Source organism: Bos taurus, chromosome 18 (assembly GCF_002263795.3).
Source record: "Bos taurus isolate L1 Dominette 01449 registration number 42190680 breed Hereford chromosome 18, ARS-UCD2.0, whole genome shotgun sequence".
NCBI lineage: Eukaryota > Metazoa > Chordata > Mammalia > Artiodactyla > Bovidae > Bos > Bos taurus.
The window spans coordinates 61,508,536-61,531,923 of NC_037345.1; the positions used below are offsets into that span (position 1 = coordinate 61,508,536).

General features: G+C 47.1%; 1 protein-coding gene and 1 long non-coding RNA gene across 2 annotated transcripts; one reads left to right on the top strand and one right to left on the bottom strand.

Moving 5' to 3' along the window:
• Positions 1-2,062: 2,062 nt before the first annotated feature.
• On the bottom strand, positions 2,063-12,520 carry LOC104974943 (uncharacterized). The gene is made up of 2 exons (XR_001494237.3): positions 10,914-12,520; positions 2,063-2,505 (listed from the first exon to the last, which is right to left on the bottom strand). It is a non-coding gene; the product is annotated as an uncharacterized lncRNA (long non-coding RNA).
• Positions 12,521-14,494: 1,974 nt separating this feature from the next.
• Positions 14,495-20,573, top strand: LOC101904722 (cationic amino acid transporter 3-like). The gene is given in 12 exon segments (XM_024979483.2): positions 14,495-14,841; positions 14,844-14,903; positions 15,471-15,629; positions 16,471-16,600; positions 16,856-16,968; positions 17,116-17,338; positions 17,505-17,585; positions 17,702-17,851; positions 19,256-19,443; positions 19,640-19,806; positions 20,211-20,319; positions 20,485-20,573. Coding segments are annotated over 12 exon segments (1,776 nt in total). The 5' UTR covers positions 14,495-14,534.
• The last annotated feature ends 2,815 nt before the right edge of the window (positions 20,574-23,388 follow it).

Below are 23,388 nucleotides of genomic sequence, written 5' to 3' on the forward strand. Positions count from 1 at the left end.
GAGTTATTCATTCTTATCTTCAAAACAGATGTTCTTTACCTCAGTGGTTAAAGAAGATGAGCTGTGAGGGTCTGACAGGCTGTTTTAATTCACACAAAGTTCCAGCTGAACCATGCATAAGTCAAATTGACTTCCTCGTATTTCAATATGTCAAAATTTTCTCCATCACAAGCAGGTAAAAATCTTAGATCCACATGATCCAGCAATTCTACCTTGGAGGGTGTACTCAGAAAAATTGAAACCACACTCTGGAAGAGGCATTTGTGCATCCATGTTCATAGCAGCATTTCTCACAATAAAACATGGAAGAAAACAAAGTGCCCATTGATCAAAGCATGGCTAAGCCCATGTGGTACGTGCCCATAATAGAGTGTTATTAGCGTTAAAAAGGAAGGGGATTCTAACACATGCTACAACGTGGATCCTAGCGGACATTCTTCTAAGTAAAATAAGCCTGTCCAGAAAGGACATATACTGTCTCATTCCACTGAAATGAAGAACCTGGAGCTGTCAGAGTCATAGTGACAGAAAGTAGAAGAGTGACTGCCAGAAACTGGGAATGGAGAAAGGAGGGAATTTTGTTGAATCGGTACAGAGTTTCAATTTTGCTGAATGGAAAAAGTCCTGGAGTTCCGTTGCACAAAAAGTGAATGTATTTAATGTGACTGAACTGCACACTTAAAATGATTAAACTAGTCAGTTTTATGTTATGTGTATTTTACCACACACACAAAATTTTGGAACCTCCCCTGAGTGTAACCACAGAGGAGTCAAGCTGATAGCAACTCTGCAGATGCTCCCCACCCATCCAGCCCCATCTCCACCCCAACAACCCAGGGGTTCAGGACTGTCTTCTGTGCTCAGGACTCCCCATTTTGGTTCTTGGAGGTGCCTCAGCTCCTACCCTGCATGGCTAAACTCGGCCTCCCTGATTGACCCAGTGCTCCAGGCTCTGCTCCAAGGATCCAATAAGTCTTGGGTCATGCTCTCCTGGAGGAGACTGGACGCTGAGTTCACATCCTCCCAAAGAGACCTCTGCAACCCCAGAGTGCAGGGGGTCAGCCCGGCCCCTGACTGAGGGTGGAGAGACCCGTTTTCCAGATGAAAGCAGGAGCTGGGAGCTGTGTATGTTTGTGTTGAGGGGAAACAGGTTAGGTGTGGGAGATGGGATCAAATCTGGATGCTCTTTTTTTGTCTGGAGTTCAAACAATATCAAAGATTGCCCACATAGAGGATTTATGATATGCGGGCCACTTCATTTCAGTCTCCTGTCAGCACCCCATAATTGGAGGCTCCTCCTCCTTGAATATGGAAGAGACCATCAGGGACTTGAGAACCTGTGGGTTTTGGTACCCATGGAGGAGGCCGTCATGGTGATTTATATTAAACCACCTTGCAATACATTATACCCAGCAACTCTGTGAAGCTCGCTCTATTATTTATCATTGGCAGCAATTTTGTTAAATGGTTGTTAAAATACACATGACAAAATTTACTACCTTAACCGTTTCAGAGTTTTCAGTAAATCGTATTTACATTGTCGAGCAACCAACCTCTAGAAAACTTTTCATCTTATAAAACTGAAACTGTGTCCCCATTTGGCAATTACTTCCCATTCTCCTCTTCACCAAAGCCCCAGACCAACTACCACTCTACTTTCTGTCTCTACGAATTTGACTACTCTGGGTACTTCATAGAAGTGGTATCATATAATATTTGTGTGTGTGTGTGTGTGTGACTGTCTTATGTCACTTACCATAATGTTCTCAAGACTCCTCAGTGTTATAGCTTGAGTCAGAATTCCCAATCATTTCTTTTAAGGCTGCACAATATTCCGCTATACATACAGACCACACTCCTTCGTGGATGAACACTTGGTTTGCTTCCGTCTTTCAGCTATGGGGAACAATGCTGCTATGAACATATGTGTACAAATATTGTACACTGTTTTGAAATACTATTTCCATTTGTTTTGGGTATACATCCATAGAGGGAATGCTCGATAATTGCTGTGTCCAGCACAACGGGTGAGAAAGACTCGAGTAATGAAAAGACAGACACGTATAATTTGGCAAGCGGGGAGTCAGGGGCCCTGCTGCTCTCCATGGCAGGAAGACAAAATGACTCCTTTCAGCCCGCACTTTTATTGGCAGAAGTCCCGTGAGAGCACTTGGAAACAGCTATACTGGGGAGTTTGATCAGTGCACCATAAAGGGGGAGGCAAGTTAAGGCCCTGCTGTTGATCAGGAACATCTTGGTTTGTTTCCATGGAGACGGAGGCAGGGGCAGGCAGTGAAGCGGAGCAGAGAGTATGTCCCTTCGGCTCGCTCACTAGGACAATCACAGGGTGCGATATGCTGCACCCTCCAGTCATGGGGCAGGTTCTGGTCTCTGCTCCGCCAGGCTGCAACATCACCCCCTTTTTGTCTTGACTGCAGGGCCATCGTGGTCAATAACGATGAGTCTCAGGGGACTATCTCCTTGATCTGAGGCTGAATCTGCAGACTATGAGAAGGAGTAAAGCACAAGCATTAGTACTCAGGTTCCCCGTAGACCTCCTCCGAAGCCTTTGATTACATTTAGTGGGTTATGTTTTTGGAAAGAATCTTCAATTTTAGTCAGAACTTCTGAGGCTGGGGTGGCCTGAAGGTGGGCTTGACTGGTTATGGTAACCTGTTCCTGGAGATGGGCGATGTCTAGTGACACATTGCTCCAAGCTCCTTGGAGGTGATTTTTTTTTTTAACCAAATCCCAGGTATGTGTAGTCATTATATTTAACATTCCAGTGGGAAACAAACTGTTGCTGGTTAAGTGTAGGCTCCGTATCTGTTCTCCCATCCCATCTCCCATAGCAGTGTGTTCTTAGTAGCAGCTAACTCAGATTCAAATCGGGTGTCAATTCTTAACTGAGTATTCCATACGTGGGAAGCATTTTGTACCTAGTCATTGACAAGGTGCTGTGTCTGCACGGTCGATACCAGGGCAGTGGTTGCAACAGCAGTAGCAGTCACTAGAACGACAAGGATATAATTCCTGCAATCAACATCCCCAAAAAGCATTTAAATGCAATGCACCAGGGAATCAAGTGTCTGGATAATTAAATGCACGCCGGGTATTGCCTCCCAAGGTTCGGTTAAGTTAACCGGAAGCCAGGCAGCGGGCATGCATTGAAGGACAAGCACAGAATTGCGCTGTATTACAGCATGATTTATGCAGTGATACAGTCTGCAAGATGTACGTGCCACATTCCATATATTATTTTCATTTTTAATGTAAGGATTCCCTACTAAGAACACTTGTGTGAAAGCCACATACAGTGACTCCTAAGGTCGTAAGAGTGTAGTTATCCTTGTTTTTAGACTAATTGCTAGCAGAAATATGGACTGGATAGAAGGGGAGAGCTACCTTTCAAATATGCGTGTGTAAAGGACTCGATTTTTTTAGTAGGCTAATGCTAAGTCACTTCAGTCGTGTCCGACTCTGTGCGACCCCATAGACGGCAGCCCACCAGGCTCCCCTGTCCCTGGGATTCTCCAGGCAAGAACACTGGAGTGGGCTGCCATTTCCTTCTCCAATGCATGAAAGTGAAAAGGGAAAGTGAAGTCGCTCAGTCCTGTCCGACTCTTAGCGACCCCATGGATTGCAGCCTACCAGGCTCCTCCATCCATGGGATTTTCCAAGCAAGAGTACTGGAATGGGGTGCCATTGCCTTCTCCATTTTTAGTATCAATATATTATATCTTAGGAGCAGCCTTCATGCCGAACAATGGGACCGGAATTTTGAATAAATGCTTATGTTTTACTTTGCACAGGCACAGACTGCCGTTTCAGGGCTATGCAGTTGCGTCCAAGGGCTCGACTGTGAGGTCCTCAATCATAAAATGTAAGATTGGCAGCACGAATCTGATGAGGACGAGGGACCACACTGTCCTCCCAATGCAGCCCCTGTTCAGACGCATCCCATACTTTGTCTTCTAATGGGTGGATCCCAGGACAGAGGCTACAGGTCATGTGGTCCTGCCCTTTATAATACTTCCAGCCAATATCGTGTATATTTGAGCTGTTTGATTATCATGTGTGGGCACAATATTTATCCAAGTTTGAGTATGGATATTAAGGCAATTGGAGCCACTGCCTACACAAAGTGGCAAGGAGGAGGTCAATCCAGAATAATTATACAAGGCTCCTTCTTGTACTAAATCTGGAGGTGCCCCATTAGGATCAGGGAACCAGTGGGAATCATTGGCCCAAATTGGGGGGGAAGGGTAAATCCAGGTTAAGGGTCTAGCTGATGGAGGGTTTGGAACACAAGTCCAAAACAAATCAGCATCTGTCCTAGTTACTGCCCGGGAGACCAATGCCACCATAGCCAGCAGCACGGTCTCGGGGGTCTTAAGTGTTTGTGCAGGAGCATCTATTCGCTCTTCTGACTGAGTCTCTTCAGTTGTCCCCAGGTCACAGGAGGTGCCTGATGAGTGCGTAGCCTCTGGACTTTCTGGGTCACCCATTGCCATGCTCACTGTGGGATCCCACATCTCCTGTGGTGCAAATGGGGGGTTCGTGCACATGCTTGGTATCCAACAAGGGCCTTGATATGGTTGAGACACAAGCATATCCTCACCCCAGGTTGGTAGAGGGGGTCGGCCCTTCGCATGGACCACCTTCTGGCGCCTTCCACCAGACCTGTGGGTGTTGCACTGAAGGGGTATGTGAATGGTGTTTCTCACACAGGGTGGATTTTTGATCATCTGTTGTGAAAAATTTTAAGGTTAGGAGAGCCAGATGCAGACGTCCAGGTGGAGATTTCCCTGCTATTCCCCCTTTATGTTTTAAAAGTTGATTTTTAAGAAAATAATGTGCTCATTCAACAGTAGCCTGGTCAGTCAAGTTATATGGGATGCCTGTAGAGTAACTAATAGACTGCTGCTACTGCTGCTAAGTCGCTTCAGTCGTGTCCGACTCTGTGTGACCCCATAGACGGCAGCCCACCAGGCTCCCCCGTCCCTGGGATTCTCCAGGCAAGAACACTGGAGTGGGTTGCCATTTCCTTCTCCAATGCATGAAAGTGAAAAGGGAAAGTGAAGTCGCTCAGTCCTGTCCGACTCTTAGCAACCCCATGGATTTCAGCCTACCAGGCTCCTCAGTCCATGGGATTTTCCAGGCAAGAGTACTGGAGTGGGGTGCCTTTGCCTTCTCCGACTAATAGACTAGAGAGAGCAAAAGGTTTTAAGAGCTTTATTTATATAAGCAAGCCTGTTGTTGGTTTTAAGTTTCTTTGGAATGCCCATATGAGCAAAAGCGGCTAATAAATGGCATTGGGCATGAATGGTGGTTTCACCAGGATGAGCAGAAGCCCAAAGCATGTGAGAATAAGTATCGCTAGAAATATGGAGGTAGCTAAGGCATCCAAACTCAGGAAAATGGGTCACATCCATCTGCCAGATTTTATCTGGAGTAAGCCCTCCGGGGTGAACTCCAGGCGGTGGAGGTTGATAAGCACTGACTTGCTGACAGGAAGGATAGGCTTGAATAATTTGTGTTGCTTGGGGTTTAGTAATGTTAAACTGATGTCTAAGGGACCGGGCAGATTGCTGAAGAAGTTGATGAGACTGGTAAACCTGCTTAAAAATGGGCATTGTTAAAAGATCAGCCTGAGAATTGCCAAGGGAGGGGAGAGTGAGCTTGACTACGTGTAATAAAGAAAGAAAGGAAAGGAAAGAAATGGGAACTAATGGCTTTTTGAGGTTGGAGAAAAAGGAATAATTCCTCAGAATTAACTTGTTTAATTTTTGTAGTCTCAATAGACTTGGTCATTCCAACAACATAGGCAGAGTCACTAACAATATTAATAGGGGTCTTATCTTTAGATACTGCTGCTGCTGCTAAGTCACTTCAGTCATGTCCAACTCTGTGCGACCCCATAGACGGCAGCCCACCAGGCTCCCCCGTCCCTGGGATTCTCCAGGCAAGAACACTGGAGTGGGTTGCCATTTCCTTCTCCAATGCATGAAAGTGAAAAGTGAAAGTGAAGTCACTCAGTCGTGTCTGACTCTTCGAGACCCCATGGGCTGCAGCCCACCAGGCTCCTCCGTCCATGGGATTTTCCAGGCAAGAGTACTGGAGTGGGGTGCCATTGCCTTCTCCTCTTAAATACAAGTATTGTAATTACTGCTACTAGCTCCACCCGCTAAGCCGAGGTATGGGAAGTAACTAGAGTTTCTCGTTCGTCAGGACCAGTAATGTCTCCTTTGCCATTTTTGCCTGGAGAATCCCAGGGACGGGGAAGACTGGTGGGCTACCATCTATGGGGTCGCAGAGTTGGACATGACTGAAGTGACTTAGCAGCAGCCATTGTTAGAGCCATCTGTAGAGTAAGTAGGAGCACCTGGGATAGGTGTGGCCTTGGTGACTCTGGGCCACACAAAGGAAGTTAGGGAAATAAATTGTAATAATTTATGTGCAGGAGGGTGATTGTCTAAAATGCCCACAGAATCAGCAAGGGCAATCTGCCATGATAAGCAAGTTTACCCAAGTTGCTGTTGTTGAATTTTGTCAAATGGAACATGGAGAGTTTGAGGATTAAAGCCAGTCAACTGGTGAGTACATTTCCTTCCTTGCATAATTAAATTAGACCTGAGGGTAATGTATGTCAACAGGGTTTTGCCCTCCTGAGCATGTGGGAACAACCATTCTATGATGTCAAATGTGGGCTGTTCTTGGAATAGAACTCCTATAGGGGCTTCTGGAGAAGCTATAGCAATGAAGAGAATGGGATAATCATAGTGAATATGATTAAGATGAGCATTTTGAATGGCAATATTTACTATATCAAGTTCCTTTTTAGTTTGTGGAGTCACAGTTTGAAGGGAAGAAAGGGCTGAGTCCCCTTTAAGAGTCTCAAAGAGGTGTTCAAGTGAGGCTGGTAGAAATGTCCAAGGCAGGGCACAACCAATTAATATCTCCTAAAAGCTTTTGAAAATCATTTAATGTTTTGTACTTTCTGGGGTTTAATGGTGGCATTCTGAAACCCGATAACCTAAATAGCAAAAGGGAGCTGTTTTTTGAATTTTTTCAGGGGCTACATGTAGTCCCCATCATATAAGGTCATGTTGAACTTGGTGAAAAAGTGGGTTTAGGAGAGACTCCTCTGGGGCAGCTAAGAGTATGTCATCCACATAGTGAATGATGTTGGCTTGAGGATAGAGGGCTCAAGCTCACTCCAGAGTGCTAGCCACATACAGTTGGCAGAGCATAGAACTATTCATCACCCCGAGGCAACATTTTCCACTGGTACCATTTCATGGGAGCTTGTTGGTTAATACTGGGTACTGAAAATGCAAATTTCTCTCTGTCTTGTGGAGCTAAGGAGATTGTATAAAAACAATCTTTAAGATCCAGAATTACAGTGGGAATCTCAGATACACAGATGACACCACCCTTGTGGCAGAAAGTGAAAAAGAACTAAAGAGTAATGAAAGTGAAAGAGGAGAGTGAAAAAATTGGCTTAAAGCTCAACATTCAGAAAAATAAGATCATGGCATCTAGTCCCACCACTTCATGGCAAATAGGTGGGGAAACAGTGGCAGACTATATTTTTGGGGGCTCCAAAATCACTGCAGGTAGTGACTGCAGCCATGAAACTAAAAGACGCTTACTCCTTGGAAGGAAAGTTATGACCAACCTAGACAGCATATTAAAAAGCAGAGACATTACTTTGTCAACAAAGGTCCATCTAGTCAAGGCTATGGTTTTTCCAGTGGTCATGTATGGATGTGAGTTGGACTATAAAGAAAGCTGAGCACTGAAGAATTGATGCTTTTGAACTGTGGTGTTGGAGAGGACTCTTGAGAGTCCAGTGGACTGTGAGGAGCTCCAACCAGTCCATCCTAAAGGATATCAGTCCTGAAAGTTCATTGGAAGGACTGATGTTGAAGCTGAAACTCCAATACTTTGGCCACCTGATGCAAAGAGCTGACTCATTTGAAAAGACCCTGATGCTGGGAAAGATTGAAGGTGGGAGGAGAAGGGGACGACAGAGGATGAGATGGTTAGATGGCATCACCAACTCAATGGATGTGAGTTTGAGTAGACTCCAGGAGTTAGTGATGGTCAGGGAAGCCTGGCATGCTGCAGTCCATGGGGTCGAAAAGAGTTGGATACGACTGAGCAACTAAACTGAACTGAACTGATCCTGAGGTATGGCCGAAGGGGATGGGAGTCCAGGCTGCAAGGCCCCCATGGGTTTCATTTCTGCATGAATAGCTCAAAGATCATGAAGCAATCTCCATTTGCCTGATTTTTTAGGGATTGTGAATACTGGAGTATTCCAAAGACTAGTACTCTCCTCTATATGTCCTGCTTGAAACTGTTCTTCTACTAAGGCTTGTAAAAGCATAAGTTTCTCCTTTGTTAGAGGCCATTGATCCACCCAAACAGATTTAGATGTAAGCCACATTAGAGGTATGGTGTGTGGTGGCAGACAAACTTCAATGGCCCTCATTAAAAATTTTTATAGCCTAGCCCTTTTCTGTCCAATTTGGGCTGAATAGGTAAAAGAGAAGGGTGTCCCTGTAAATTCTTTCCTAGCCCTTTTCCTGCTTGATGCCCCATTCTCACTGCCATATGATTTGTCTTTCCCTTGTTGGAGAGAACTAGGTGCCATCGGGTAAGCAGATCTCTGCCCCATAAATTACAGGGAATGTCTGCAATAAAAGGTTGGAAATGAGCGAGTTGTTTATCCAGCCCTAGGCAAGAAAGAACTGCTGCACTTTGAGCAAGTTGTTGGGGTTCTCCCAAGCCTGAGATTTTTCCCTGGGGTTCAGTCAAGGACCAATCATCTGGCCATTAATGAGAAGTAATGATGCAAATATCAGCCTCCAGTATCTGAGAGGTTTTTCCTTGAATTTTAACCTTACAGGTGGGGCCCATCTGAGAGTATTTGTTGAGTAAAGCACACTACTTGATCATCTGTGATTCCCAATCCTTGTTCTCCTCTGGTGACAGGATTAGAATTGTTAGGGGCATGGCAAGGCAAGAGAAGGGAGTGAGCAATTCCCTGACCTTGAGGAATGACATGGAAGGAATGAGAGAGACCTTACTTTAATTTCTCCTCAATAGCCTGGGTCAATACGGCCAGGAAGGATTTGGAGGCCCTTAAGAGTAAGGCCGCTTCTGCCCAGAATGAGTCCTGCAGTCCCCGGTGGAAGGGGGCCTCTAATCCCAGTAGGGATTGCTACAGGGGCGATCCGATTCAATAATCTGAAGTTACTCGGATTGGGAGGTCCAGCCCAGCACTTCCTCTGGCAGTGGCTGAGAGGCTGGAGACGGGCGGAAGGGTGCGCTGGAGGTCCTCACCGCGTACGTCCCCATTGTTTGTGGGGCCTGGGGTGGCCCAGCTGGCTGGTTCCCGGCTGTAAAGAGGAACCGTTTCTATGGACTTTTGATCTGCATTGATTGGCCCAGTGATTGCCTTTCTGGCACCCAAGGACAGTCTTGGTGTTCTACTGTCACCGGTAGGCGGAGGCATTGTACACCCGTTTCGGGCCGGGAACCGCAATCGTTTTTCATATGTCCGGACTTCCCACCTTGAAAGCATTTGGCAGGGGAAGAGCTTAAATTATTTTTAAAGGCAGCACAGATTGCGTGAGCTAGCATGGTTTGTTTGTGAGCCTGTGTACCCATATTTGACACGCTCGGACAAAATCAGCAAGGCTGCCATTTTGACGAACAGGGTGAAAGGCGGCCTTGCAATCTTCACTGGCATTTTCATGGGCTAATTGTTTTAACAACTCGTCCTCTGCTGTAGGACTAGGAATTTGAAGGCGGAGAGCAGATGAGAGCCGGTCTACAAATTCAGTGACGTCTTCCCCGGGTCTCTGTAATATTTTAACAAATGAGCCGGTAGGCTCGCCGGGGTCTGATCCTGTCCGCCACGCCCTTCGGCAGCGTTTGGCAATCTGTTCATAAGCTCCCACCAGTGTACCGTCATAAGTCAACTGGGCTGCTGGACTGCTATATTGCCCTGTGCCTGTGAGCATTTCAAAAGGAAGATTACGTCCATTGGCCAAATTAATGCCGGCTTGCTCTTAACACAACTCAGTATAAGAGGCAAAAAATTGTAAATATCAGGGACCACTGAACGCAGCTCTGGCTAACATTTTAACATCCTAAGGAGAGCGTCTCCCACGCAAATTTCCAATAGTTTCTGTGTATGCGGGGAATTAGCCCCATTCAACCTAACACTAGATTTTAGTTTCTTTAAAACCTTGATGTCCAAAGTTTCGTCGGTTGCAGTAACCTGAGTGGGATTACTAGGGTCCGGCCTGTAATTGATAGGGAAAGCAAGATGGTCCTCATGACCAAAGCACCCATAGGAAGGGCAGAGGCCGTGGCCTGCTGAAACCGAGTCAGCGGCTAATGCTCCCGAGACATTTCTGGACCCAGTGGAGGCGGCGGTGGTGGAAAATCGCCCTCAGGCTTGGATGGTGAAGGGGCGGAAGGGTTAACGCGAGCCGCCGCCCGAGCACACTGCCTTTTCACGTGGTTTCTCAGTCTGTAAAGGGTATAGAGTCATTCGCACTAACCCCAGGTCGCAAATACCGTCACGGGTATGCGGTCCCCCCTCCTGTGTGCTGTTTTTAAATTTTCTCCCACTCGATCCCAATTTTCAATGTCTAGAGTGCCTTCTTCCGGAAACCAAAATTTATATTTAACTACCTCTCAGCAACTGTGTCAACTGCTCCTCTTGCACCTGCGCTCCAGCAGTCCGGAGGAGGTGCCTGAAAAGCTGGAGATAAGGTTTCTCAGCTTTAGTCAAATCCTTCCCCATTGTTACCCTGACTTTCTTAGACGGCAAGGGACTTCCCACCCTTAGGAGTCTGAGGGCCTGGTCGCAATCCAGGCATCTCACTTACCGCTCGCTGTCTTCACGTTCAGTGTTTCCCTCGGGAGGAATCCTTCCCGACTTCAAGTCCCTGTTCCAGCGCCACCTGCCGCGTCCAGCACAGCGGGTGGGAAAGACACGTCTAATTAAAGGACAGACACGTATAATTTGGCAAGCAGAAGTCAGGGGGCCCTCCTGCTCTCCATGCAGGAAGACAAAATAACTCCTTTCAGCCCGCACTGAATAATGCCAATGATGGCAGAAGTCCTGTGAGATCATAAGGGAATAGCTATACTGGGGGGAGAAGGCAATGGCACCCCACTCCAGTACTCTTGCCTGGAAAATCCCATGGACGGAGGAGCCTGGTGGGCTGCGGTCCATGGGGTCGCTAAGAGTCGGGCACGACTGAGCGACTTGACTTTCACTTTCCACTTTCATGCATTGGAGAAGGAAATGGCAACCCACTCCAGTGTTCTTGCCTGGAGAATCCCAGTGACGGGGGAGCCTGGTGGGCTGCCCTCTATGGGGTCGCACAGAGTCGGACACGACTGAAGTGACTTAGCAGCAGCAGCATACTGGGGAGTTTGATCAGCGGCACCATAAAGAGGGAGGCAAGTTAAGACTCTGCTGTTGATCAGGAACATCTTGTTTCCATGGAGACGGAGACAAGGGCAGGCAGTGAAGCGGAGCAGAGAGGTATCCTGCCCCCAAGAATGTCCCTTCAGCTTGCTTACTAGGATAATCAGGAGGGCGCAGTTTGCTGCAACCTCCAGTCATGGGGGCAGGTTCACAATATGATAGCTCTCGTTATCTTAGACCTAGTTTAATACAAACCTAACTGTTCTCTCTGCTTTTTCATCTTGTCATTTCTGTTTTTTTAAGCTTCTTATTTTATATAGGGGTATAGCCTGTTAACGATGTGGTGATAGTTTCAGGAAAATGGCAAAGGGACTCAGCCACACATATACACATATCTGTTCTCCCCAAAACTCCCCTTCACTGCCTGCCCCCGCCTCCATCTCCATGGAAACAAAACAAGATGTTCCTGATCAACAGCAGGGCCTTAACTTGCCTCCCTCTTTATGGTGCGCTGATCAAACTCCCCAGTATAGCTGTTTCCAAGTGATTTCTACCAATAAAAGTGCGGGCTGAAAGGAGTCAATTTAACCTCCTGCCATGGAGAGCAGCAGGGCCCCCTGACTCCCTCCCATCCAGGCTCCCACATAACATGGAGCAGAGTTCCCTGTGCTATACAGTAGGCCCCACTGGATATCCATTTTAAAATATAGCCGTGTGTACATGTCCAGCCCAAACTCCCTGGCCATCCCTTCTCCCCCTAAGTTCATTCTCTAAGTCTGGGAGTTTCTTTGTTTTGTGAGTTCATGTGCATCACCATTTCTTTTTAGATTTCACGTATATGGGATATTATCGGAGAAGGCAATGGCACCCCACTGCAGTACTCTTGCCTGGAAAATCCCATGGACTGAGGAGCCTGGTAGGCTGCAGTCCATGGGGTCACTAAGAGTCGGACACGACTGAGTGACTTCACTTTCACTTTTCACTTTCATGCATTGGAGGAGGAAATGGCAACCCACTCCAGTGTTCTTGCCTGGAGAATCCCAGGGACAGGGGAGCCTGGTGGGCTGCCGTCTATGGAGTCGCACAGAGTTGGACACGACTGAAGTGACTTAGCAGCAGCAGCAGCATATGGGATATTATATGGTATTTCTCCTTCTCTGTCTGACTTACTTCACTCAGTATGATCACCTCTAGGCCCATCTATGTTGCTGCAAATGACATTATTTCATTCTCTCTAATGGCTGAGTAGTATTCCATCGTATACATGTACCACAGCCTCTTTATCCATTCCTCTGTCGATGGACATGTCGGTTGCTTCCAGGCTTTGGCTTTTGCAAACAGTGCTGAAACAAACACTGAGGTGTATGTATCCTTTCAGACCACTTTTTTCTCTGGATGTACTCCCAGGAGTGGGATTGCTGGGTCATATGGTAGCTCTGATTTCAGTTGTTTAAGGAATTTCCATACTGTTCTCCATAGAGGCTGAACCTATTTACATTCCCACCAGCAGTGTAGGAGGGTTCCCTTCTCTCCACACCCTCTCCAGCATTTATTATTTCTGGGGTAAATCTATTTTTAATTTTTGGAAGAACACACAATACTTTATCCGCAGCAGCTGTAACAGTTCACATTCCTACTCACGATGCACAAAGCTTCATCAGCAGTACTTGAACAAGAAGGAAGCACAGGTGCAGAGAAGTAAATGACTTGTTCAAAGACACGGGGGTGTTTGAGGAGCCAAGATCCGAATCAGAGTTTCTTGGCTGTTTGAATGCTTGCTCTGAACAAAAATGTTAAACTTGGACTTTGGAGTATCATGGGTGGAAGCCCCCTGATGGTGACTTGTGGTCCCTGGGTCAGCCTAGCCCTGCAGAGCAGTGTAGTGAGGGGACATCTCATGCCCCACAGCAGCAAGAAAGAAAGTCTTGTCGTTTCTGATTCAGAGTAAAGGTTAGTCCCCCCTCCCTTCAGGCAGTTGGGAGGCCACTCTGGTTAGACTGAACTGGGCTTGAGTCTGTGCCTCCCTACAAATTCCATCTCCTTCTGCCCCAAAGCAGAGTTCCTATTCCATTTTCCTCTGCAAGCAATGAAACAGAAAGCTGGGAGATTGCAGGATCCTTGGTGAAGAAATACACGTAGTCTGAGCTCTCTGATCAGCAAGCTCCTATAAGAGTCACTTCACACATATCAAGGAAGGAAGGAAATCATGATGATAATAATTTCCCTCATTTTATACAGGAAAGGAGGACAAAGACTGTATGTAGTTTGTGCAAAACCAGACTGGCAGAACTGGATATGAACCAGCAGAGCTGGTCAATTTCAATTAAAAAATCAGCATTCTTCTCCACTCAAATCACCCTGTAAAATAAGCATGTAATTAACAGTGTGCCAGGCACCATTAGAAGCTTTTCATTCGCTAGGGGCACAAAGCTTTTCCCTCTAGGCTCTTTGCTCAGTCTAACAAGTTGACATAAGTCAGATGAACGAGTTTAATTTGCTATGTATTCGAGTCTGATAAAAACTCTAAGGCCCAAAGACATTCAAGCAATTGAAGCTCATATCTAAGGAGAAGGGGGTCAGGGCCTGGGGGTTCAAAGGGGAGGAAGACAAGTCACAGGATGATGGGAAGAGCAAGTGCTTGGTGAACAAATGTTGGCTGCTCCAGGTCTTTTTGAGATAAAAATTCTCTCTGGGAATAGCTCTCTTCCTGGCATAGGTCCCCTAATCTATACCTCTTTTGAGCAGTTGAGAGAGAGGCAAGGAGCTTCTCCTGAGTCTTCTGGGTCTAAATTGCCTTCAGTCCAAAACAATACCCATGTCAAAGTGGGACATTTTGGGGAGTCGTGTTCCCCTTGCCCTCACTTCTCTTGAAACATACTAAAGGTCTTCTTTACGTTTGACGAAACCAGAGCTCAGAGGCAGAGAACTTGTCTCCTATGTCCGATTACCACCAGCTCCCCATCACTCCATTGCTTCATAGAACTCAACTCCCAGGTCCAAGAGTGGATGGACATTCCTGACGGCTTCGTGTCTTGTTTCCTCAGCAGACCGGAGCCTCCTCAGCTGTGTCTAGATGCTGCGTCGGTACGTTCACCAGTTCGGTTGGAAGCTGGTCCGCAGGCGGCCACTGGAGCCCCAGGAGAAGTCTGAGAGCCGCAGAACTCCTCTGAACACCCTTGACCTGGTGATCTTGGATGTAGGCAAGATCCTGAGAGCTGCCATCTACATCCTGATTGGTAAAACGGTCAAGTACATAACTGGACCAGCGATCGTCATCTGCTTCTTGGTGGCCGCCTTGTTTTCTCTCCTGTCAGAGTTCTGCTATGCCAAGTTATGGGCCCGGGTACCACGGTCCGGTTCTGTGTATCTGTACTGCTATGTCACGTGGGTCAGCTGTATGCCTTTATCACTGGCTGGAACCTCATCCTGTCCTTAGTCCTTGGTGAGATAATGAGATAAGCATGGTGTGCGGCTTGAGATTAGGTAACTAGAAGTGGGGATTGGGGTGTTTGCTCATTCATGAGCACTTTTTTACTGACCTTGCAGGGGGAGGTAACAGTGGCAAGAAAACCCCACAGTTTCATTCTACTCAGCTCTCTCCTTCTTTCCTTAAACAATTGGACCAAGAATCCAGAAAGAAAGGGACCTGTAGGGAGCGCGTGAGGGGGAGGCATGGCCCGCAGGCTCATCCCTTCGCCATATTGAAGTCTTTGCTCTGTTGTTGCCTTCACAGGATGTTCTCTTACACCTCAATTTAAAAATTCAACCCTCATCTTCCAGCCCTCCGTTTCTTACTGCCCTGTTTTCTTTTCTAACATAACATTGATTTCCTCTTCACATAGTAAATAGTTGACCTAAATTGTGAATCATCTGGGTATTCTCTCCCTATCCCATGGGCAGGAGGGAGTGGAAAACATTTTCAGATTAGGTGTTTTGTCTGTTTCCCAAAAATTCATCTCATGGTGCATATTAGGAGTTCAATTAATGTCTGTTCCTTCTGCCACTGCAGGCACCACCATTTTGGCCAGGGCCTGGAGCTACATCTTTGACAGCCTCATTGGGAACCACATCTCTCAGGCGTTACAAGGAACTTTCTCTGTACACGTGCCCCACTTCCTGGCCAAGTACCCAGACTTTCTGGCCTTGGCCCTGGTGCTGCTGTTCATGGGTAAGACCGGGCCCAGTGACCAGAGGGGAAGATTGCAGGGTGGAGGGATGGGAAAGGGCAGGGGGCTGGGGAGCAAAATGGAAGGGGATTAGAACTGAAAAGCAGTGTCTAGGATTCGAGAGACAGGAAGGCAAGTCATCGGCCAGTGTTTCCCACCCTTGGTGACACTGACATTTTGGGCTGGATCATTCTTGGTGTGGGGAGATGTCCTGTACATTTTAGGCTTGTTTTAAATATCATCATCAGGTGTTGAGTAGCACCCCTGGCCTTTATTCTCGAGATACAGGTGATTCCCACCCTCCAGACTGTCTCCAGACATTGCCAAGAGTCCCCTGGGGAATTATTTCTTAGTGTGAATTATTATAAAGTCATCCCCTCGTGAGAATTATTTACTTAGACTGACATGTTTCTTCCTCTTTACTGAGACCAAAGACGTGTTTTTAACTGAAAGGAAATTCATATAACATAAAGTTATCCATCTATGATTCTTTACCAACTTTACTGAAACATAATTGATGTGCAACATTGATTAAGATGTGTACGGCGTCATGATTTGGTAGACCTGCGTATCATGAGATAATGGCCACAGTTAGAGATGAACCACCTTAAAGCGTACAAGTCAGGGGCAATTCAGTCTAGTATATTCACAGTGCTGTATGACAATCACCTCCATCTAGTTTCAAATATTTTCATCACAACGAAAAAGAAACCCGGTATCCACTGAGCAGTCACTGTCCATCTCCCCCGTCTCAATCCCCAGCTAGTCTGGCAACCCCTGGTCTACTTTCCATGTCTGTGGACTTAGTTACCTAGGATGTCTCATTTCCCATCTTTTCCACAGGACTACAGGTGCTGGGGGTTCGTGACTCAGCTCTGTTTAACAAAGTGCTCACAGGCATCAACATTTTGGTTCAAAGCCTCATCATCCTCTCGGGCTTCATTAAGGGAGGCCTGCACAATTGGCAGCTCATGTAACAGGACTACACACGGAACACGTCTGAATCCAGTGGCACCGCGAGGTTAGGAGGGTACCTTGGGCCATTCTAATGCTCGGTGTGGGGGATGGTTTATGCAGAGCTGCGACTCTGGTGGGGACTACAGAGATCTGCACTGACAGACTCAGTTAATGGCATGTTGGAGCCCAGGACTCATGATATTAACCAAGGAGCTCAGAGATGGCTGAACAACCTCCCCCACGTTCTTCCTCATTCCTTCTCTCACCATAGGTTGGGCCCTCTGGGTTCTGGAGGGTTTGTGCCTTTTGGCTTTGATGGGGTTCTCCACGGAGCGGTTCTATGCTTCTACGCATTTGTTGGCTTTGACGCCGTTGTCTCTAGAGGTAACCTGGGCCCTGTGTGTCCCCATCTGGGCCACAGCCTAGGCTGCCCTTGGACACAGGTATCACTTGGAGGTTACAGAGGAAAGGGGATTTTGCACTTTCACCCCAGTGCGTATCCCTGACCCAGTACTTCCTCCCAACCTGCAGGTGAAGAAGCCCTGAATCCTCAGTGGTCCATCCCCGTGGGCATCACGTTCTCCATCTTCGTCTGTTTTTTGGCCTATTTCGGTGTCTCAGCATCCCTCACCCTCATCCTGCCCTACTACCAGATTCAGCCTGACAACCCCTTATCACAGACATTTCTGCACGGTGGGCGGATTTCTGCCAGATACGTCCTGAGTGTCGGCATCATTTGTGCTGTTACGTACAGGTCAGTATCTTGGCTTTCTCCCCATCTCCTGTCAGATGCCAGTCCCATCCCTTGGGATTGAGAAACCAGATGGAAAGGCACCTTACCCCGTGTAGACCAAGGAGCAGACGCCCTGGTCTCTCCTGCTTCTGCACCATCTCACACACGCTCCCACTTTCTCTTCCAGACTCCACAGTGCCATGTTCCCCATGTCTCAGGTGATCTATGCGATGGCAGAGGACAGGCTCCTTTTCGGGGACTTGCCCAGGTCCGTGCCCGCACAGGCGCCCCCATCATGGCCATCATGTCTTCCAGAAACCTCGCAGGTGAATAAACAAAACCGACTCCTTCCTTGATTGACATTTTTAACTTGGATATTTCCAGTGGTTTCTCGCTCCCTCCTTCCATCTTGATTGTGCCCTCCATTCTAGGGGTCATGGCATTACTCTTCGAGCTCAGTGATCTTGTGGACTTCTTGTCGGTTGTGACCCTGCTTGCTTACACTCTCATGGCATTTTCCGTCCTTGTCCTCAGGTAAGACTCCACTACACCTTGACCGGGGGCCTTGGACTCATGGAGATGAATCACCTTCTGCCTTCATGCTGCTTTCTAAATGTCCTTCTAGATTTAAGACAAGAAAGTGGTGGCATAGGCTATGTAATGTTGGCTGAGTAGGGGCTGCTGTTAATATTACCTTGTTGTTGTTCAGTCCCTAAGTCTTGACCAACTCTTTGCCACCCCATGGACTGCATCATGCCAAGCTTATCTGTCCTTCACTATCTCCTGGAGCTTGCTCAGATTCATGTCCATCAAGTCAGGGATGCCATCCAACCGTCTCATCCTCTGTCACCCACTTCTCCTCCTGCCCTCAATCTTTCCCAGTATCATGGTCTTTTCCATTGAGTCAGCTCTTCACATCAGGTGACCAAAGTATTAGAGCTTCAACTTCAGCATCAGTCTCTCCAATGAATATTCAGGGTTAATTTCCTTTAGGATTGGCTGGTTGGATCTCCTTGCAGTCCAAGTGACTCTCAAAGTCTTCTCCAGCACCACAGTTCAAAAGCATCAGTTCTTCAGCACTCAGCCTTCTTTATGGTCCACCTATCACATCCATATGCAACTACTGGAAAAACCATAGCTTTGACTATATGTACCTTTGTCAGCAAAGTGATGTCTCTGCTTTTTAATATACTGTCTAGGTTTGTCATAGCTATTCTTCCAAGGAGCAAATGTCTTTTAATTTCATGGCTGCAGTCACTGGCCACATTGATTTTGGAGCCCAAGAAAATAAAATCTAACACTGTTTCCACATTTTCCCCATCTATTTGCCATGAAGTGATGGGACCAGATGCCACGATCTTAGTTTTTTGAATATTGAGCTTTAAGCCAAGTTTTTCACACTCCTCTTTCACTTTCATCAAGAAGCTCTTTATCTCCTCTTCACTTTCTGCCATTAAAATACTATCATCTGCATATCTGAGGTTGTTGATATTTCTCTGGGCAATCTTGATTCCAGCTTGTGATTCATCGAGCTCGTCATTTCTCATGATGTACTCTGCATAGAAGTTAAATAAGCAGGGTGACAATATACAGCCTTGACGTACTCCTTTCCCAATTTTGAACCAGTCCCTTGCTGCTGCTGCTGCTGCTAAGTCGCTTCAGTCGTGTCTGACTCTGTGCGACCCCATAGACGGCAGCGCACCAGGCTCCCCTGTCCCTGGGATTCTCCAGGCAAGAACACTGGAGTGGGTTGCCATTTCCTTCTCCAATGCATGAAAGTGAAAAGTGAAAGTGAAGTCAATCAGTTGTGTCTGACCCTCAGCAACCCCATGGATTGCAGCCTTCCAGGCTCCTCCATCCAAGGGATTTTCCAGGCAAGAGTACTGGAGTGGGGTGCCATTGTCCCTTGTTAATATTGCCTTAATATCTCATATTCAGGTACCAGTCACACCTGAAGGAGAATACAGAGGAGGAAATTGAGATGGAGCCTGAAGCTGAAGGAAGTCCTTTGGACTCTGTACCTGAAGCAGGAACCTCAAACATCCTGAAGAGTCTGTGGTTCCCTACCAGCACCACCCCCACACAGAAATATGGCCAGATTGTCTATGGGTGTGCCTTCGTGCTTGGTGAGCAGTGGAATTTCTCTTTGGTCATATTCTGATATTGACGGGATGGGTGGGAGTGTGTATTTTGTCAGTTGAGGAGTCTTGGAGATATAATGGCCCTTCCTTAGGTGGGCAGCCTGGGAAGGGATGTGACCCAAGGTCCTGACGTCTTTGTCTTCTGGGTCCAGCCTGTTCTCCTCCACCTTGGCCCTTGCAGTTCTCCTGCTGACCATCCTGAGCCTGATCCTGGCCCAGTGGCCCAGACGTGTGTTCTCTGGAGACCCCGTGCTCACAACAGTGGCTGTGCTGCTGCTGCTGCTCATCACTGGGGTCACGGCCATCATCTGGAGGCAGCCCCAGGACCCCTCTCCTCTTTATTTTAAGGTAGGTGACCTTGGGAGTTCCTTGGTGGTCCAGTGGTTAGGACTCTGCACCTTCATTGCCCTGGGCCCAGGCTCAATCCCTGGTCAGGGAACTAAGATCCCACAAGCCACATGACATGCCCCGCCCCAAAAAAAAGTAGGTTATTATATGTCCCCAGACTGTCCACCTTGAGTGAATGAAGTCTGCAGGCTTTGAGGTCTGAACACTCTATGCTGGACCAGGGAAGGGGGAGGGCTTGCTAAAACAGTGGACTCTTCCCTGATCCACACTCAGTGCTTTACAAACCCCCTCTCAGTAGACACTGAGCGCACAGCCTGAATAGGACTGTCTTCCTCCCCACTGGGGTAGGGTGTGCCTTTCAGACGTCTGGGCTGTGCTCAGGGATGAACTGACTCTGCCCACAGGTCCCTGCTCTGCCTGTCCTCCCACTGGTGAGCACCTTTGTGAACATTTACTCTATGATGAGGATAACCACTGTGACCTGGGCCCTATTTGGCATCTGGATGATGATTGGTAAGTGATTTTCTGGGATAAAGAGGCTCCTTGAGGGGTTAAACCCAGTCCTCTTCCTACTGCCTCTGCCTTAAACTGTCAGACACCATAACAGGAGGCCTACTGGGCATTTCTAAGTGGGGTGAGCACTTTCCTTCCCTTCTCATCGTCTCATTTCCCTGCTAGGATTTGTCATATACTTTGGGTACGGGATCCGACACAGCTTGGAGGAGAACAACAAGCCACAGCCACCAGCCTCCGCTCCCCAGACTTGAGAAAAACATCCCTGGTGCTGAGTCATCTTAACCACAGGAAACAGATGCTGTTGGAATCCCTCCATGCACTGGAGGGTCTGCTGGTTCAAGGGGCACTGTGAGCCTCAATGGAGCGTGAGGGTGAAATGCATTTGGAGCCACGTATTCATTGCCAGTGGACAAAATGACTTTTATGTTGTTTAAGTTTTAAGTAGACTTTTAAAACCATAACATACACACAGAAAAGTGTGTGCTTCATAAGTGTGCAGCAAGATAGATTTTCACAAAGTACAACAGTGTAACCAGCAACCAGGGGAAGAAATAAAATATTAACCTGGCACATGAGAAACAACTCCTTGTACCCATTTCCAGCAAGAACACAGAGATGGGCACAGGTGAAGGAAACACAGGTAACTGTGTATTGTGTCAAGAGTTGCCCTTTAAATATTAGGTCACCATTAAGTTGGAAAGGGCTGCTCTGGTGGCTCAGATGGTAAAGAATCTTCCTGCAATGCAGGAGACCCAGCTTCAATCCCTGGGTCAGGAACATCCCCTGAAGAAGGGCATGGCAATCCACTCCAGTGTTCTTGCCTGGAGAATTCCATGGACAGAGGAGCCTGGCGGGCTATGGTCCACAAGGTTGCAAAGAGTCAGACACTACTGAGCTACTAACACTAATTAACTAATAAGTTGAAAGTAAAAGGAAGGGAACAGATACATTGTAGAGAGTAACACAAAAAAGCTGCGGTAGCTATATTAATATCAAAGTAGATTTTGAGAAAAAGAATAAAAAGAGATAAATAAAGGAACATTTAATCAGGATAACAGAAAATGATCGTTTATCTTTTCCCCAGGTTTACTGAGATTTAGTTTAACATGGTTTAAATGATCATTTTTCTTTACTTTTCTGTCATCACAGACCCCTACAGTCACACAATAAAGTTGATGACAAAAAGTTCTTAATTGGGAAAAAAAAGAAGAGAAAACTCCTGCATTGCCAGAGGTGGGGGAAGGGAGTAGGAAGTAATGGTTTATAGATAAATGGTTACAGTTGGGTAGAACTAAAAGATATAAAGGGACTTTATATATAGATATATAGGACTTCCCTGTGGTGTTGGAGAAGACTCTTGAGAGTCCCTTGGACTGCAAGGAGATCCAACCAGTCCATCCTAAAGGAGATCAGTCCTGGGTGTTCATTGGTAGGACTGATGCTACAGCTGAAACTCCAATACTTTGGCCACCTCATGCGAAGAGTTGACTCATTGGAAAAGACCCTGATGCTGGGAGGGATTGGGGGCATGAGGAGAAAGAGACAACAGAGGATGAGATGGATGGATGGCATCACCGACTCTATGGACATGAGTTTGGGTAAAATCTGGGAGTTGGTGATGGACAGGGAGGCCTGGTGTGCTGCGATTCATGGGGGTCACAAAAAGTCACACACGACTGAGCGACTGAACTAACTGACTGAGGGCTTCCCTGGTGGCTCAGACGGTAAAGCATCTGCCTGCAATGCAGGAGACCCGGGTTCAATCCCTGTGTCGGGAAGATCCCCTGGAAAAGGAAATAGCAACCCATTCCAGTATTCTTGCCTGTAAAATCCCATGGACAGAGGAGCCTGGTAGGCTACATTTGTAGCCTGGAGCGACTTCACTTTGACTTTTCACTTTAATGCATTGGAGAAGGAAATGGCAACCCACTCCAGTGTTCTTGCCTGGAGAATCCCAGGGATGGGGAAGCCTGGTGGGCTGCCGTCTATGGGGTCGCACAGAGTCGGACACGACTGAAGCGACTTAGCAGCAGCAGCAGCAGCAGGCTCACAAAGAGTTGGACACGACTGGGCAACTTTACTTAGAGGCTTCCCTGGAGGTCCAGTGGTTAAGACTCTTTGCTTTCATTGCTGGGGGCATAGGTTTGATCCCTGGTTGGGGAACTAAGACCCCACATACTATACAATGTGGCCAAAATAAAGTTAAACTAGAAAGATAAAAAGTTGTTGCTGCAGAACAGAATGCACGGAATCAACATTATAGACACTGAAGATGTTGGTAATAATGAAGTATTGTTTGTGAGAATCAACAGCAGCACTAGAGTGAAGAGGGTATGGCAGTCAGGAAACAATATAGCAAAGCTATTAGATGAATTAAAAAGTAGATGGAGGAGGATTAACAGAATTAGTGGCAAGTTTTACTGAAATTACAGGGTTCAGTTCAGTCGCTCAGTCATGTCCGACTCTGCAACCATAGACTCCAGGCTTCCCTGTCCATCAACAACTCCTAGAACTTGCTCAAACTCATGTCCATCGACTCGGTGATGCCATCCAACCATTTCCTCCTCTGTCGTCCCCTTCTTCTCCTGCCTTCAATCTTTCCCAGCATCAGAGTCTTTTCCAATGAGTCATTTCTTCGCATCAGGTGGCCAAAGTATTGGAGCTTCAGCTTCAGCATCCCCAGTGGCTCAGACAGGAAAGAATCTGCCAGCAATGCAGCAGACCCAGGTTCAATCCCTGAGTTCGGAAGATTCCCCGGAGGAGGAAATGGCAACCCACTCCAGTATTCTTACCTGGAGAATTCCATGGACAGTCCAGAGGAGCCTGGTGGGCTACAGTTCATAGACTTGCAAAGAGTTGGACGAAATTACAGGGTTAGGACATAATGAATGGAAACTGGAACTGTTAGGTGAAACTTAGGAGGAACAGGTTGGCATCACCTGATTATCATTCCTCCGTTACTGATGTGAGACAACTGGATATCCTGGGCCGTTAATACCCAATGCGCTGTGATAGGCAGTGCAGAACACTGCCCATGAAAGAGACTTGATAAAAGCTGACCAGAAT